Source organism: Pelmatolapia mariae, linkage group LG17, assembly GCF_036321145.2.
Source record: "Pelmatolapia mariae isolate MD_Pm_ZW linkage group LG17, Pm_UMD_F_2, whole genome shotgun sequence".
NCBI classification, from domain to species: domain Eukaryota; kingdom Metazoa; phylum Chordata; class Actinopteri; order Cichliformes; family Cichlidae; genus Pelmatolapia; species Pelmatolapia mariae.
In genome coordinates, this window is record NC_086242.1 from 259,717 (window position 1) to 277,417 (window position 17,701).

A 17,701-nucleotide genomic window follows, 5' to 3' on the forward strand; every position below is an offset into this window, starting at 1 on the left:
TTCATGCTCTGAAAAAGACAGCGTGTGTCTGACTTTCTGGAGCTGAATCTGGACAGTCGTGTTTAAATGCTAAGAGAAAGTTTTGTGGTGTCAGAAACAATAAATTGGGCTCAAATGTTGTTGCTTCATGCTAGTTAAGGATAAAACTCTTGATTAGATCCTTTCAGAGGCTGTGATGTCTGTGAAGCTTCATCCAGGTCATCCAAGCTCCTTAGACTTTGAGGCAATAAAACACACCCCTGTGATGCGTGGGATATAAAACAACACTCCACGTTGTAGAACTGTGTCACTGCACAGTAGGTGTGTACCTCACATCTGCCCACCATCTTATCTGTCTGACATATCCCTGTGGTTAGCACCAACCTTCTGACTGGTTCAGTGTGGACGAGAGCAGCATCTGTCATGACTTTCATCCAGGACTCCATCTCTTTGGCTGTGTCAGTGCAGAAGTAATATGTCCGCATGTTGGGGTGAGTGGCCTGAGTGAAGACAGAGGGAGAGCGATAATAAGATAAAACAGAAGTGCGAGAACCAAATCTGGATCATGACTTTATCACAAGTATCACACTGAACTGCCCAACACACAACTTTCTATGTGTATGTACAAGTATACACACATCTATGTAAGAAAAACCTAGTTTTTTTATGTATTAGTATTTTTAACCATGAAATTCAGACACAGCCCCTCAACTAAAACTAACTGTAAAATCAGGCTGGTGTGGTCAGGTGTGTGCACGAGGCAGGACACGGGATCTGTTGGGTTATTTCTACAAATGGACGCCTCTTTCAGTCTCAAACCTCTGATCAAACCTTTGGGGGTCAGTACATTAACCTCGTCAAGGTGAAACTTTGAGACTTTCTACCTTTTTTACATCTATAACTTGCACACTGTGAACCCTGTGAATACCCTAACCCTACCCCACCCCATCCGGTTGCAGCAGATGGCCCCGCCCCTCCCTGAGCCTGGTTCTGCCGGAGGTTTCTTCCTGTTAAAAGGGAGTTTTTCCTTCCCGCTGTCGCCAAAGTGCTTGCTCATAGGGGGTCATATGATTGTTGGGTTTTTCTGTATGTATTATAGCAGGGTCTACCTTACAATATAAAGCGCCTTGAGGCGACTGTTGTTGTGATTTGGTGCTGTATAAATAAAACTGGATTGAATTGCTGTCACATGAAAATAAAAATCAATAAAAATGAAAAGTTAGTTACAAAGTAGCATGGATTGTTGCCATCAATAATAATAACATGACAAACCTTTAAAAAATGTAACTAGTGTTTACCTTAAAGGCATATTTCCTGCTGATGTGGTCATCCACCGACAACATAGATATGTGAAAACTGGGCAACAGGATGCTTCCTAGGATGCTATCCTCTTTTTCATCTGCAGCAACGAAAGAGAAAAGTCTGCAGGTTGAAACATATTTATGGAAGCAATCTGATTCAATAAGGGTTCAGACTGGGAGATTTGTGGGTTAGACTGGTACAAAATATTCTTCTTCTGTTTGTGTTATGTTTGCTTTCTTATTAGTACGTGTCAATCACATGCATGGCCCAGAATGACATGAGATAGCGTTGATATTTAAATAGTTGTTTATTCTATCAAGCTGTAAAGATTCCCAGGAAGAACGAGGAGGGAGAAATAACCTTTGGAAGAAGGAACATCGTTGGATAAATGTCGACATAAAGTACATAAACTTCCCTGCAGCATGGCTTCCTTAACTGCAGCTTGAAGTTGTGTTGGGACTAGTGGAAGCCAGTGGTATTTGTGAATCAGCGAAGTAATAACCAGTGCTTTCAGTTTTTTGAATTATATTTCCCGAGGCTTAAAACCTGGAGTCACTGTTAGAGATATTTAGTAGATATTTTCATTGTGAATCTGTGCCCTGCTGTAAAGAGCTGAGATCTGAAGTAAGAGAAACAAGTGAGGCAAATGAAGAAGAATGCAATACCAGTATATTTAATCATTATATACTGATGTCTGATTTTGCCATATATATTACAAAATTCTCCAAATGAAATTGAATGACGCTTCATGACAAAATCCTTGTAACAACAACAGCTGTGATGGTTGTAGCTGCGATTCTGTCACCTCTGTGCAGTATCGTGTTTCATGCGATCCAAAGGCAGCACAGTACATGCACTGCAGCACAAAACCACAGAGCCTCCAACGCGCATTACTGTTTGCTTTAGCTGAGGCGCTGCGGCTCCTCTGGCCCATCCCTGATGCTGAATGGCTCCAGCTGGCTTACAGAGAGCCGACATCTCAACGTTATCAGGTAAGAAAGCAGTGAGGAGGCGATATGTGACCTCTGTAAACACTTTGCTGTTGAGTTTATGATCTCAGTCAATCGTCATATTTAATAAAAATTTAATCTTGTTCATATTATGTTTCAGACGATTATGGGCTATCATTGGCTAATGACTGATGAATAAAAACTTGTTCTCGAGGTTTCAAAATGGGACTTAAAAACTCTTTATGTTAAATATGTTAAAAGTAACAGTTATTTCTAAATAGTATGTTTTAATTCATTCTGTGGTTTGTGGGACACAAACAACTGAAGAAAGTTTAGAATAAAAAAAGAAATGGGTTAAAAGAGGAAGAAGTAGTTATAACAACAACAACAATGCTTTGGATGTGTCAATAATGCAATTTCGTTGCTAAGCTTTGGTAGCTAAATAAATTAATCCAATTTAAACAAGTTAGCTCAACCACACTGACACTTCTTACACAAAGAATAAAGAAAGAATAACATCAACGTGTTCTGATTCTCAATATAATAGTTGATGTGATAAACAACATTTTGGTGCTCTGAAGTATTTGACTCAATTAAATCTGGCAGATTTACTAAATTTGGACTCCAAGTTAATTAAAGCTGAATGAAATTTAATTGACGAATCCATGTCATGTTCATCTTAATCAAGATAAAGTATACTTATGTTTTTAAATGGAAATTTGATGGCATGATAAAATTATGTTCATTCAACAGATGACTTTAATAATAATAATAATAATAATAATAATAATACATTTTATTTAAAAATGCCTTTCAAGACAACCAATGACACTTAATAATAGAATAAAACATGTAATAGAACGAAGACAAAATGAAGACCAATAGAAACAAAAGCACAAGATAAAATTAACAAACAGTGGGTAATGCAGGCAGCTGAGTTTTGAACCAGTTGAAGCTTATGGAGGTATACTGGGGGGAGACCATGCAAGAGAGAATTACAATAGTCAAGGTGGGAGATAAAGAGACTGTTGACAAGGATGGACGTAGGCTGGGTGGAAAGAGAAGGACGTAATCTGTTAATGTTGCGTAGATGGAAATAGGCAGAACAGGTGAGATCATTGATGTGAGATTTAAAGGATAGTGAACTGTCTAGGATGACACCGAGGCTCTTAACCTGAGGAGAAGGGAAAACTGTGGAGTTATCATAGTGAGTGAGAAAAGGTTCGCCTTCAGTAGGTTGGATTTGGTGCCAATAAGGAGGATTTCTGTTTTATCCTCATTAAGCTTAAGAAAATTAGAGCTGAACCAGGATTTTAGTTCAGATAGGCATTCTGTAAGGGAAGAAGGTGGGAGGGAGGAATCAGGCCTGCAGGAGAGATATAACTGGGTGTCATCAGCAAAACAGTGACAGTGGAGATCAAATTTGCGGAGTACCAAGAGGGAGGATGTATATTATGAAGAGAAGAGGGCCTAAGACTGAGCCTTGGGGTACACCAGAGGTGACCGGGAAAAGACGAGAGCGGAATGATTTCAGTTGAATAAACTGGGAGCGGTCAAGGAGACATGACTGGAACCAGGCTAGGGTGTGTCGGAGATGCTGCGAGAGGAAAGTCTGCTTAGAAGGATGGAGTGAGAGATGGTGTCAAAGGCTGAGCTCAGATCCAAAAGGACGACTTTGTAAGATCACCTGCTCAGTGATTTCATTATGTTTTTAAAGAAATTAAAGAAAACTTCATTGTTGGATTATATTAGTGCATTTTTGTGGTGATGGATTTGAAAACTGACAGAGAATAACTGACTTGTGGTATAACTGACATGACAGGTAACTTACTGTTACCTTTAAACATGAGCTTTATAAAGAGTTAATGTCTAATCACTGGGAATAAACTGAGATCTGCTTATCAAATTGCACCTCTGAAAACTATGATTTAAGTCTTTAAATGCCGTCTCTGCCTCGCTCTGATAATACCAAAATTAGCAGTGTAAATGTAAATACACCAATTTATTTTATCTCGATGAGCTCTGCAGTAGGAGGGATGATTAACATCTTTGCCCTTACAGAAAGAATATAATTTACCACATTTCCAAAATCTCAACCTGAAGAAGCTCCTTAGAATAAAGCGACAGAGCCAGGAGGCAAACTGAAAACGTTATTATCAGAAAGCTGCGCATGTCATTGTCATTCCAGACGATGTCTCTTCTCTGGCTAGCAAAGCCAATAAACATGCAGCTCTCCCCTCGGTTTGTCGTGTAAGCGGCTGCCGATCGCACCCTGGAAGAAGCTAATTCATCAGTTTATGGAGATGGAAAAATCCCCCTGAAGGGTGCAGAAAGCATTAAGGAGGAAAGATGAGCTTTTATGAACGCAGTTCTAAATCTGTGATGTTGCACCACACGTGACCTCTAAGTAATAAAAACAGTACAACAAAACTGTCGATGTATTTTGTTATGTCAGCGTGTTGAAGTTGCTGGCCATGACAAAGTTAGCAGTTTTTACCATCATAGACTGATTCTTTGAAATGAAAGTAGAGCTAAATAAAGGTGTACTCACGCTGGTAATCAATATTAAAAAGACAGTATCCCATCACAGAGACGGAATGAAAATCATTATGATACTGTGTGTAAAACCTTTGCTCTTTGCTGTATATTTATTACGACATTAGGCAAATATACTACTCAGAAATAAAGGCCTCGTATGTAAACAGTGAATATCTTCCACATCTTGATATTTGTAAACAGGTGTGAAAGGGAAACATGGTTGACATGCATGTGTGTTTGTGTGTCCTCACCACGGTAGTAGAAGAGGCACATGTCAGACAGAACGAACCACCTCTTCTTCCACAGCTTCATGCCTGTACTGTCCTGAATGAGTCAAAGGTCATCAGTGAGACAAAATATAACAATTACAGAGAACATTATTATTTTCAAACACACATATTCTCATCTTTTTGCTTCCTCTTCAAGTCTTAACTGGCTCTTCTCCAGCCTTTCCTGTTAAACAGCCTCCATCACCTCCTCTTTGTTATCTCTTCATAAAGCAGTTTGCCTCAGGTGGTGCCTGAAGCAAAGACCTGTGCTCTGTTCGATGCCGACGCTCCCCTGGCACCTAATTACTGCATCAATGACAAGTTTTCAAGACCATTTGCTCACTTGGGTCTTTAGTACTTTCAGCAATATAATGAGTTGGCCACACTGCTATCAGCTCTGCAGTGAAAGGGTTTGCTGGGGTAAACTGACTCCTGACTCAGCTGTTTGCCTGAGGTTGGATGGATGTTACAGCCAGGCTAACTGGATAGAGTTGACTAAAACTCGACAAGGGTCATCAAGCTTTATTCAGTCTTCACTGCTATGGTGAGAGGTCCACTAACCAGGCGAAACACTGACCCACTACAGAGCTCCGTGGGGCACAACATTTTAAAAAAGTGATAAATACAAGCTGATTCAGGGTGGTGTGTAGCAGTGAGGCGAAGACACATAGCAGGAATACCGTACTCCCATTTACTAACTGTCCATAGTCACTGTAGTGTTCGCTACAGCAGAGCTGAAAAATTCAATTCAATTTTATTTACACAGTGCCAAATCACAACAACAGTTTCCTCAAGGTGCTTTATTTTATGAGGTAAAGTCCCCACAATAACAGAGAGAAAGCTGGGACAATCAAATGACCCCCAATGAACAAGTCCTTAGGCAACAGTAAGAAGGTAAAACTCCCTGATAACAGGAAACAACCTCCGGCAGAACCAGGCTCATGGAGATAAGACGAGGCCTGATCATTCTGGATTTAACAGGGAGCCAATGAAGGGAAGCCAAAACAGGAGAAATCTGCTCTCTCTTTCTAGTCCCTGTCAGGACTCTTGCTGCAGCATTTTGGATTAACTGAAGGCTTTTCGGGGAGTTTTTAGGACTTCCTGATAATAATGAATTACAGTAGTCCAGCCTGGAAGTAATAAATGCATGAACTAGTTTTTCAGCCTATCCCATCACTTTGTGAAGGGATATTTGGAATCTGTGGTCAGCCTCCTTTGGCCAGCTTATTATCCCAGCAGGTTATCTGAACACAGGCAGGGTGTAGGCACCGACTGCCCAGGTTTTAATGGTTGCAGCTTTCCTAGCGGCCTCTTTGTGATTCCCATTTGCCTGTAGAATTCCTAAGTACTTCTAGTTGTTCTCAATGTTGCCTTCTGGTAGTACAATCGCCTCATTTCTGACTACCTTTCCTCTCTTTGCAACCATCCAAATACACTGCTCCAGTCTGAACGATATTCCGATGTCATTGCTGTATATCCTGGTGGTGTGGATCACTGAATCAATAGAGGCATGCCAATCATATGGTCACCATATGTTATTTCAGTATGCCCTATCTCCATCCTCGGTGGGGCTGTTCTCATATATTTCCTGAGCATACACCTTGGATGGTTCAATGGAGAACATCTATGTTATTCTCCTGGCTTCTGTCTCCAGTATCTTCAAGCAGCCAGGTAAGGCTGTGAGTCTTTGTTTGGCACTTTATTAGGCCACAGTTACAGACAGCTGTTTATACTTCTTAGGCAGCCCTTTCTTCATCACGCCTTTCAGCAGTTGCGACAGTTAGCTAACTACTCTGAGCTGCCTTGATCTTAGCCTCTACTCTCCTTCACTGTGGACGGTACTGCTTCTTGTGGCTGCTCATGTTTAAGCACCTCGGGCGACTGTTGTTGTGATTTGGCGCTGTATAAATAAAGTTGAATTGAACTGTAGCCAAGGATCTCAGTGATCACTGCTGCCACGCTGTAGACCAGCTAGTTGGTTTTAGTAATGGTCACAGCAACGATTCTCCTTAATACGTACAGACCCATACATGATTACATTTTTATTACACTTTGTTAGGTAAACTAAGCTGCTCCACTGACTAGTCAACACAATAATGCAATATTTTGACTGGAAATCACTCAGAGACAACACAAAAGTCATCTATGGGGTATCGTGGCAGTCTGGACACCAGATCCAGTTCCAGAATTCCACAAATTCAACGACGTCCGATAAGCCTTCCTCATTACCTGTTTGTAAAGCCAGCTGCTCCTCACCACTGGGGCATTGGGGTTTCTCTTGATTGAATTGGACCTCTTGCCAAAGTTGTGGACTTTTCTGGAAGACCTAGAAGGCTGTTTAAAGACGTTGATAGATGATGAATGTAGAGAATTTGGATGCATAAAATGTAACAACAGCTTCATAGAAAAAACATTAGATACATTTAAATGCACACAGCTTTTTAATAACAATTCACCAAAAAAAATTAACCCCGCAGACCTGTAAACAGAATTTATAAAATTACGAGCTGGTTACAGTGAAAATTACAGTTCAGTATTAAATATTACTATAAAATGAACTACATACAAAGTGTGTTTGAATGGCAGAGATGCAGAAATGTGTGCATGTAGCACAGAGTCACGGCTCAGTGTCTAACTGAGTCTCGCAGGCCTGAACGTGCGCTGGAAGCTGTTTATAATTCTTACCTTGTTTTAACAGCAGCTCACCACAAACAAGCACAAGCAGACATTTTGGACTTTTAACTGTATTTCCAGAAGTTTTACAGCTTTTCCTACTGATAAAAACCTCTTTTATGGCCGTTCACACAACATAGAGTGATCAGGAATAAACAGTTAAATGACAGAAAAGTGTCACGCTCCCATGTCTCTCTGACTGGCCCACACTGGCTACAGGTTTGGTTTGTGTTTTTGTTTCTCTCTCTCTCCTCCCCACTGTCTCCTGCCTGCCTTCTCTTCCCTCTTCTCCCTGGAGCCCTGGACCCCCACCCAACTCACTACAGATATATATGTATAGCACTCGTGTGTTCCCTTTGTAAATAAATTAGACGTTTTGTCTTTAAGAATTCTGTCTGTGTTTGAGTTCGTTCCATCACCCATGACAAAAAGTTTCTGGTTTTCAATTTCTACTTTAGAAATTTCTTTTTTCTTTTACGACAAAAGTTGAAAAAAACAAAATAAAAGTGGACAGTCTGGGCAATGGTCTATCAGAGCCTTTTCAGTAATTTTACACAATTATTTCTTACAGTAAGTCCAAAGAGTCATGCAGACAGATTTGTTTCTTTGTCACAGCAGCTGCTTCTTCATCATGTAGAAAATCAGTTAAATATGTAACTTCTTTACACTGACAGAAAGGAGAGTTTCACGTCCTTTTCCACTTTGACCTTAAGTGGAGCGGCCCACTTAAGGTCAAAGTGGGCTGATGTAAAATGAGTTTGACACCCCTGATCTAACGTGACTCAACGTAACGTGAGTCTGGTTGTAAATGACTCTCACACAAAAACAGCAGCCTATGCAGCTACATAAAACAACAACTCAGTGCAAAATGCACGATAAGGTCAAATAAGGTCATCCACGAGTACATCAAGAAGATGGCAACAACTGAACGCTCAGTGAATACCTCAGGCACCAGAAACCCAAGAAAGAGGAGGAACCATCATGGAAGGACAGGCCCCTGCACGGTATGTACCACCGGCAGATAGAGGAGGTGGCTGACATCCAGAAATCCTACCAGGGGCTGGACAAAGCTGGACTGAAAGACAGCACAGAGGCACTAATCCTGGCAGCACAGGAACAAGCTCTGAGTACAAGATCCATAGAGGCTGGGGTCTATCACAGCAGGCAAGACCCCAGGTGCAGGCTGTGTAAAGATGCTCTGAGACAATCCAGCACATAACAGCAGGGTGCAAGGTGCTAACAGGCAGGGCATACATGGAACGCCATAACCAAGTGGCCGGCATAGTGTACAGGAACATCTGTGCCGAGTATAACCTGGAAGTCCCGAGGTCAAAATGGGAGACGCCCCCAAGGGTGATGGAGAATGACCGAGCTAAGATCCTGTGGGACTTCCAGATACAGACGGACAAAATGGTGGCGGCTAACCAACCGGACATAGTGGTGGTAGACAAACAGGAGAAGACGGCCGTAGTGATCGATGTAGCGGTTCCCAATGACAGCAACATCAGGAAGAAGGAACACGAGAAGCTGGAGAAATACCAGCTTCTCGTGATGAAGCTGGTGAAGTGACCCCCAACTTGGCCATCAAACATCTGCTACATCACAGATTGGTGATAAGTGTGGGGCAGTAGGACTCGGGGATAAAATACTATTGCCTTCAGTACGATAGAGGTTTCTCACCAGTACTTCATCTTTTAGATACAGTCTTTTCCAATACAACCAGTAAGCTTTGGTGGTGGGGCTACAAGCTACTAGATCAGCCCGGGGTGGCCAACCTACCCCTTTCTTGATCCATCCCCACACTGAGATTATGTCTGCATCAGTAACCATTAGCTGTTCTGGGTCCAGGCACTGAACAGACTATTGATGAGTGACTCACTCACCCAGTGGATACTTGGGTTAGTCAAGGCATCATTGCTACTGCCAACACGGGCTGGCTGTAGCTCAGGAGGTAGACCTATTAGCCAACCTACTAATCGATCCCTGTCTCCTCCAGTCTGCATGCGAAACATCCTCGGGCAAGATATTAACCACAAGTTGCTGGATGTGTGTGAACCTGTGGAGGCTGCTATTGTCAGTTCGAACAGTGAATTTACTACTTCTGGTAATACTGTCAGCTCTCAGCTGGCTTTTCAGTAGTTTTTTTTCACTAGATGACAGCTGCCTGCTCCCCCAGGAGTTTAAGGACTCAAAGTGTCAGTTATGTACTCCTTCTGATAACATCTCCCATTCCTAAAAATAAACACTCCTAGTAGAAACTATCACAGCTGCAAAATAAGACATTTTTTCGATGTTAGGGTTTGCGCAATTCGAGGTAAATTGTGTGAGTAATTTAAATACACTTACAAAGACATATGCCTGATGGCTTAGGGTTAGAACATGTAAGATGTGCATTTTGTAGTCTAACTTCTCTACATCGTGGTTTCAACATGGTGGACACAATGTGTCCCAGTGCACCACTCGTCGTCTTCTTCTTTGTGTTTATGAATTAAAATGTCATTAAAATCAAAGAAATAAGGTCAGGCATTTTTATTTAGACTTTCACACATTATTCTTTCTGTTCCTCTAACTCATTACAGAATACAGGTAATGACTTAGAGTGGAGATAAAGTCACTTATTGCATAAAAAAAGACGAGTTACAGCTAAAAGTTTCTGCCTATTTTATTTTCTTCATCAACAGCACAGGTGACCGCCACTGGAATAATTTATTGAATTTACAGCACAAAGAGCATTTCTGCCTCTGCTGATGAGAGTCAGTGTGGCCCCCTCTTGTTATGAGGTTTAGGTAAAGACTAACCCGTGTAGATGAGGTGGAAGTGGTAATGGCAGTAGTGACTGTGGTGGCTGGGCTGCCAGTGAAGGTGCTGTAATCGGAGCCACCTGTGTAGTTTGACGCTTCACTCATGGTACTCATAGGACGCTCCTTCTTGTCACTGCTGCTTCCTTGTTCCGACGAAGACTTGGGAGCCGATCTGCCACAAGGCGAAACACAGAGAGACACAGACGGGGGGATTCAGACATTTCACCTTAGAAGAATGTACAATATAGGAAGTGTCATGACCCCTACCTACACTTACTATATTTTCAATTCAGTTTTATTTATACAGCGCCAAATCACAACAACAGTCGTCTCAAGGCGCTATAAAACCCCTGTGACCACTGTTGCAGGTACTGAGCCTTTGAACTATGCTCTACCAGCATGCCGGCCTGGTTACAAAGTATCTGCTGACAAGGTCTCCTACCACATCTGGGTACAGGAGAGGTCCCAGAAGAGGTATTAAGCCAGATTTTAGACATGCAAACCTACTTAGAGTAAGTAGGCCAAGTTATTGCAGAAGCAGCTATTTTAACAAGTTTGCTCCATTCTTAAATTTCATTTCAGCCCAGTTATCCTGACTTTTTTATTGTTAATCTCTAGTTTTGTTCCTTGGAGTGGAGAAAGTATCTTCTTTATCACAACTTTCTATGTCCCATTTCTGATACATAGCTAGTTTTTGGCAGGTAGAGGAGAAGGAGAAAACATTCAAAAGTATTTTTGTGCTTGTGAAGCATGGCTGCCGAAAATAAACTACACAAAACTACAGACACACAGAGAGAGGAGGCAAAGGGAAAGGAAATAAGAAATGTAGAGTTAAGTGACATGTAACAGAGAATAGTAGTGAAAAAGGAAAGAAAAATATAGAAATCAATGATTCACACTGACACAACTCCTTATCCCCAACACTATAAAAATCTAAGCCACATAAGAATGGGGAGGGGAGGAGATGGAGAGGAGAAAGGAAAAATGGGAAAGGGAAGTCGAAAATTATTGAAAAGTATCGTTGATGACCTTTCCCAGCTACCCTCTAGGCATTGGCCCTGGTAGAAATCATGTTTACTGCCGATTACAGACAGTTAAGTTTTATTCAAATGAAGTGTGAAGTACTTAGAATACTAGAAGGAATTGTTAGTTAGTTAATTGTTGTTAGTTTAATAGATTCTTAGGTTCAAAACATTAAAGCAACTGGTCTTTTCAAGTTGATGAGGTTGAAGCCAGCCAATCATCTAACAGCACATTTCACCAAGCAGATCCCATCTTCACTTTCTTAATAACACGGTTACTTCGTTGGCACAATTAAACAGAGGAGGAGAACGAAGGAAGGGACGAGTGGCTTGAATGAACACGAGAGGGAAAATGAGGGTGATGGAAGCAGAGATAAAGAAAACTGGAGTGTGTGCGTGGGTGTGTTAAACTCACCTCTGATATTTGCCTCTACATCCACCCAATTTAAACGGCCAACTTAGCCTGTCAAATTGAACCAGCTCAAAGTTTTGTGCCGTAGAACGGTGGAGGTGCGATAGTTACTGAGAGGAAAAGAAAGCTCAAGGTCTCCGAGTGCCAAGGTCAACAGAGCATCAGCAAAGCACATCAACAAAACTCTGTTTTCACACATAAGAACAAAGGAAGTCTCCGTGATTCCAGTTTCACAGTGTCGTCTTGGTATTCTTGCACATCTGTGTTCTGTGGATTTTTACTGTTGATGGCACACACCACACACTAATGGGTCCTGCTCAGTGAGTAGTGCTGGAACACTGCCAGACCCTTAAATAATGCTTAAAAGTCTCTGAAGACATAACTTTAGGGGTTTAAGCTCTATCCCTCAACACACAACACATCCTTCGCCATCTTTATCTCTCCTGAAAGCAACATTTACTGTCTCATACAAGTCTAACTAATCTTTTTAACTGTTTATATCATCTCCTTATCTATCTATTCTTAATGAAAATACTGCTCATCAGTTACAGTCTGTATCATTTACCATGCAAGTACTGTACTTTTGTCTTGATGCATGCTCAATCATCCAGGTAAGGAAGGGGAGAAACGTTTCATCATCATCAGGTGACTTCTTCAGTCTCAGCTGACTGCAGGTTTCCAACCTTATAAACAGCACATTTGCACAATGACTGAAACCAGCCCACTGATGAACGATAGGTGTGAGGTCAGTTTCATGATCATTAATATGCAAATTGTCATGACTGTTGATTAATGGCCATGAGTTCCATTCTCAGAGACTTTGGGAATGACTGAATTCAGAGCACTGTAAGATGGTGAGGATGTGGACATGTGGGTGAAAATTTTGTCTGGCAGACGACTCACTCAAGCAGAGAAAAACATCCCTGCAAAAGGGTTGAGCTTTGCAGTGACGCCGAGACAAATCCCGCAAGTGGAACCGATCACAGCCACAGAAACAGCAATTCGAAACAACAACATTGCAGATGTGGAAGCAGAGCAGCTACAGACGAAGGTTTCAGCCTGTCTCAGCAATGCAAAGCCCCTAGCATCCAACATCAGCTTGGAGTAATGACAACAACAGTATCATCCTTCCAGCAGACGAGGGCAGATGCACAGTTTTAACCAGAAATACTATCATGAGAATACTTCTGAGCCCCTGAAACGAGACCCAGGAAGTGGTTACAGGAAGAGGGTGATAGACTGTCTGAAGCAGTTAGAACAAGACAAGGCTATTGACCGAACCTCATGCCACAGGCTGTACCCAGGGGAGTCTACACCAAGGCTGTATAGTTTACCAAAGATACATAAACAGGGTGCACCTTTAAGACCGATTGTCTGTATGATCAACTCGGTCACCAATAACATCTCCAAGTTTCATGCTTCGATCCTCAACCGGCTGGTAGACAACTCTGAACAGCACATCCAGAACACAACAGATTACAGGATGACCCCAACCTCAGCAACAGGACCGCTCTCAGCATCGACCAAGTGTGTTTGAACTGTGTCTTCATTCCACCTACTTCACATACAAGGGTCAGTTCTACAGGCAGAAACATGGGTGTGCCATGGGCTCCCCAGTTTCACCCATCGTGGCCAATTTGTACATGGAAGAAGTGGAAAAGAGGGCTTTGCTATCCTACCCTGGAACACCACCAAGCCATTGGTTCAGATATGTGGATGACACCTGGGTGAAAATCAAATCTCAGGACGTACTACATTTCACGGATCACATTAACTCGGCGGACCAACACATCAAATTCACCAGGGAGGATATGAAACGTGGCAGGTTAGCCTTCTTAGACTGTGACTTCAGCCATTCCCCAACTCTCTGTCAATGGTACTCGTGGTCATTTATCAATCGTCATGACAGTTTGCAAATTACTGATCATGAAAATGAACTCACAGCCCATTGTTAATCAGTGCTGCCATTTCAGTCATTATGAAAATATATGTAAGGGGAAACCTGCAGTCAGCTGTATGATGAGTGTTCAAAGTTTTCCTTGAGTCTCCTTACAGATTTAAAAAAAAGTACCTAACCCCAGCTTGAGCTGGTTTGACCTGAGTCAGATAATTATCCACACATGATAGCTACTTTGGTTTGTGGCTCATAAACAGCATCAGGAGTTATTTTTTGCACTCCGACACAGCTGAGTGATTTGTCACTAGACCAGGGGTGGGCAATCTCAGTCCACGAGGGCCGGTGTCCCTGCAGGTTTTAGATCTCACCTTGGGTCAACACACCTGAATCACATGATTAGTTCGTTACCAGGCTTCTGGAGAACTTCAGGACATGTTGAGGAGCTAATTTAGCCATTTAAATCAGCTGTGTTGGTTCGAGGACACATCTAAAACCTGCAGGGACACCGGCCCTCGTGGACTGAGATTGCCCACCCCTGCACTAAACTGTTGTGATGTTTCATAATCATATCAGTGTTTTGATTTGCCCAAAAGATAACTTAAGAAGAACCAATGAAAACATTTTGCTTGCTTTTTGGCAAACACTAAATTATGTTCTTCTCTACATATTTACATTTACATACATTATACATTTCTTTTACATGATATTATGATGTATAGCAAATTATTGTAATTATTGTTAGAATGTGATTTTTCATCTAGAAAGTGAGTTACTGAAATGAGTACCAGAAAAAGTCTCAATGTGCCCAAATAGTGTTCATCAGCTCAGTGAGGGATCACGGCCTGTGCTCCTAAGCACGCCACTGCAATACTTTGTTCATATGTTGAGATTTATAAGCAATGGCTTAACTTTAAATAAAAAGACCCAGCAAATTAGATATCTGGAATCAATTACTAATGCATTTGGTTCGGAAAAAGAAAAAAACAATGCAATTAAGTCTGTTATGGCCTCTTCTCATAATGATGGAATTGAATTGATATGATCAAGGCAACAGTTCAAACCTGAACAGAACTTAAAACAGAAGCAACAGTAATGAAACCCTACAGGGTGCATGTGTCAGCCAAGCAAAGTCAATATGAAACCATTCAAAAGTTTCCCAGGCTTCCAACTACGAGGTGTCTCAGGACACAGCACTCGACACATACAATCAACCCATCTGTGCACAGCTGAAGAGAACCTGCTCGACCAAATTTACACAGATAGTCAAGTACTCTTTTTGTACCAAAGGCAGGGCTGTGACATCACTGCTTCAGTATAATATTAAACTGCTTGGTGGAAGCTCACAAGAAGCTCATCTGGGGGCAGGTTATAATACTCCAAACCTGACTAGCACTCAGAGGTTTAGGCAAAGATGTGATACGTGGACAAGCCAACACAGGATGAATTTGCAAGAATTTTCAGGAGGATGAAGCTCCTTAATCTGAAGCTCTTCTATCCTTTTATAACATGGTAGTTAACAAACAAACAAAAAACAGACATAAAGAAAGATAATGTTTTGGCTGATAGCTCATTTTGAAAAATGTATGATTTCAGTAGAAAACTGCACCACGTATAACAGGCAGGTAACAGGGGCAGGTTCACTGTATAACAAACTGAGTTTCCTCAACTTCAGCAAGAAGAGTGTGTGCGTTTCCACAGACTCACAATCCACACAATCACTGAAAGTAAGTAAGAGTTTTACAGTGTATTAAATATTATACAGCATTATTTCAAACCTTAACTTTCTCAGCTGTAGGAGACACAAATCATAACAAATATGAATCATGTGTGTGTTAGCGCTGCACTGCGGTTGGTCAGCAGATTCATGCAGGATCTGAAATAACGTTAATATCTGCATGAGGCAGAAACAGGAGAAAAAGATTTCTCAGAGGATTTGAAAGAAAGCTGGAGAGAAAAACAAAGCCAGATGATGGACATGCATCGCTGTGGGTTACTCTTTCTGAGAGCAGTGCAAAGAGCCAGTCAACATAAATGTAAAGAGATTACTTTTTGTGTCAGCATAGTTGACTTTAACCAGTTAGATTGCCCTAAATTTAAAGACCAAAGGAGAATGATTAACTGCTGTGTTACTGGGAAGATTAACAAGGTCGCAGAGCTTTGTGCTTTCTCATTGGCTGCTTTGACAACCTGTTAGAGTTAACTTGTGTTTAGCTGCACGTCTGCTGACTCTGGTTCTAACTCACTAAGGCGCGACCTGTCCTGTTCCATTTTGCCCGGCAATTTGTTTGTATGAAGAATTTTTTAAAGGCTTTTATGGGCACACGTTTGACAAATCCTTATCTTTTTTATCTTTTTTTAATCTTTTTTCCTTGTAAATCCAAATCTTTATGCTGTTTCTTTGTTAGGACGAAGGTACCAATGTCTGAGAGTTGGTCAGAACTACAGCCAATTATCCAGCACAGAAGGCAGACTTATAATAACTACACAGTATTAAGCATTAGTAAGGCATTAGTTAATGTTAGTCCTCCATAGTACATCATTTATAAACATGAATATAAATGGTTTAGTCTTGATTATAAGCCCACATATAACATGTTTAATGACAAAATTGTTACTGTCATTATAATTTTTAAATGTATTTATATAATATAAATATTATCTATATATTATATCATAATCTTTATTTTTAAATATTTTATATTTTTATGTAATTTTTAACAATTTCTAAAAGTATTCCATCAAGTAAAAGTTATTAGGAACTGTTTATCATTTAAAAAGTCAAAGTAAATGATGAACAGTGTATTTAAATGTATACAGATTATGAAATGAGATACTTATTTATAAATGTGTTAATGCGAGTTTTCTAAATACTTATTTCTTACAAAGTTACAAAGCTTTGACCAATGAAAGGTCTGCAGGACACTGAGACGCAAATAAGTCTCAGCTTGCAAAAAGAGATACATAACCTACAAATATACTTATTACAAGATTCATGATGTGCAGATTGTAATAAAGGATGCAAAATAAGACAGTTAACGAATGCAGAATACTAAAATGCACCAGAGGTGAAGTTTGTAAAAGGGTTTAAGGCAGGAGGAGATGCTGGTAGCAGCGGAGCCGCGGGGTGACTGGTTTGTGACTGGGACTAATCCTCGTTTCTTTTACCTGCCATGATCCCGGGAGCTGCCAGACCACAGGCCCGGGCTTAGAGCACTTCAATACATAAAGGGCTCCACCACTTCCTGCGGGGGGGTATTTTCTTTATTTAAACGAGCTTTTGTATTTAACTCAATATTTGAATTCAGAGTCTAGTGTTTTTTGATTTTCTTCTTTGGTGTTTAGTTGATTAACAAACTGGATTGTACTGGTTGTGACTGTGTTGAGTCGTAGTGGTCTGATCAGCCATTATATAAACCCTTGTTGGTTTGTCGAGTCCACATTTTGTTTGCCTGAGTTCAGTCCTCAGTGCTCGACATTTATCCTTTTTGTAAATATCACTTTTTGGGTTAAATAAAGGAAAACCCTCTTTTAATGGGACTCCTCCTGCTTTTCACCTCGGTCCATCACACAAACCACGAAATAACCCATGAAGAAGGTTATCCCAAACAATAGTGCTTCACAAACAAAGAATCCATCATGTTAAGAGTTTAGGATGTATTTAGTTTGTTCCTAAAGTTTGGCTGTCCTCTGGTGTAGTCAGTCAGCTAGTGTTAGCGTTAATGTTAACACTAACATCAAGCAAGCATCAAAGTAAAGAAAGCTACAATTCATATCTAAAATCCAAATTCAGTTTATTACAACAAAAAATGATACATTAACTATTGAATTTTGCTCCTGTGAAATAAAATGATTTGCTGG

The 17,701-nt window shown here is 40.9% G+C and overlaps 1 protein-coding gene across 11 annotated transcripts in view; it reads right to left on the minus strand.

Annotated features, from left to right (window-relative positions):
- The window catches only part of LOC134615971 (pleckstrin homology domain-containing family A member 5-like), a 174,342-nt gene that overhangs the window by 54,454 nt on the left and 102,187 nt on the right, over positions 1-17,701 (minus strand). For all 11 annotated transcript variants that reach the window (XM_063460676.1, XM_063460682.1, XM_063460681.1 and 8 more), the window contains 5 exons: positions 10,510-10,684; positions 7,268-7,372; positions 5,021-5,093; positions 1,278-1,378; positions 364-479 (listed from right to left, as the gene is read on the minus strand). In XM_063460676.1, the coding sequence (XP_063316746.1) occupies positions 364-479; positions 1,278-1,378; positions 5,021-5,093; positions 7,268-7,372; positions 10,510-10,684 (570 nt within the window). The remainder of the gene's footprint in view (positions 1-363; positions 480-1,277; positions 1,379-5,020; positions 5,094-7,267; positions 7,373-10,509; positions 10,685-17,701) is intronic.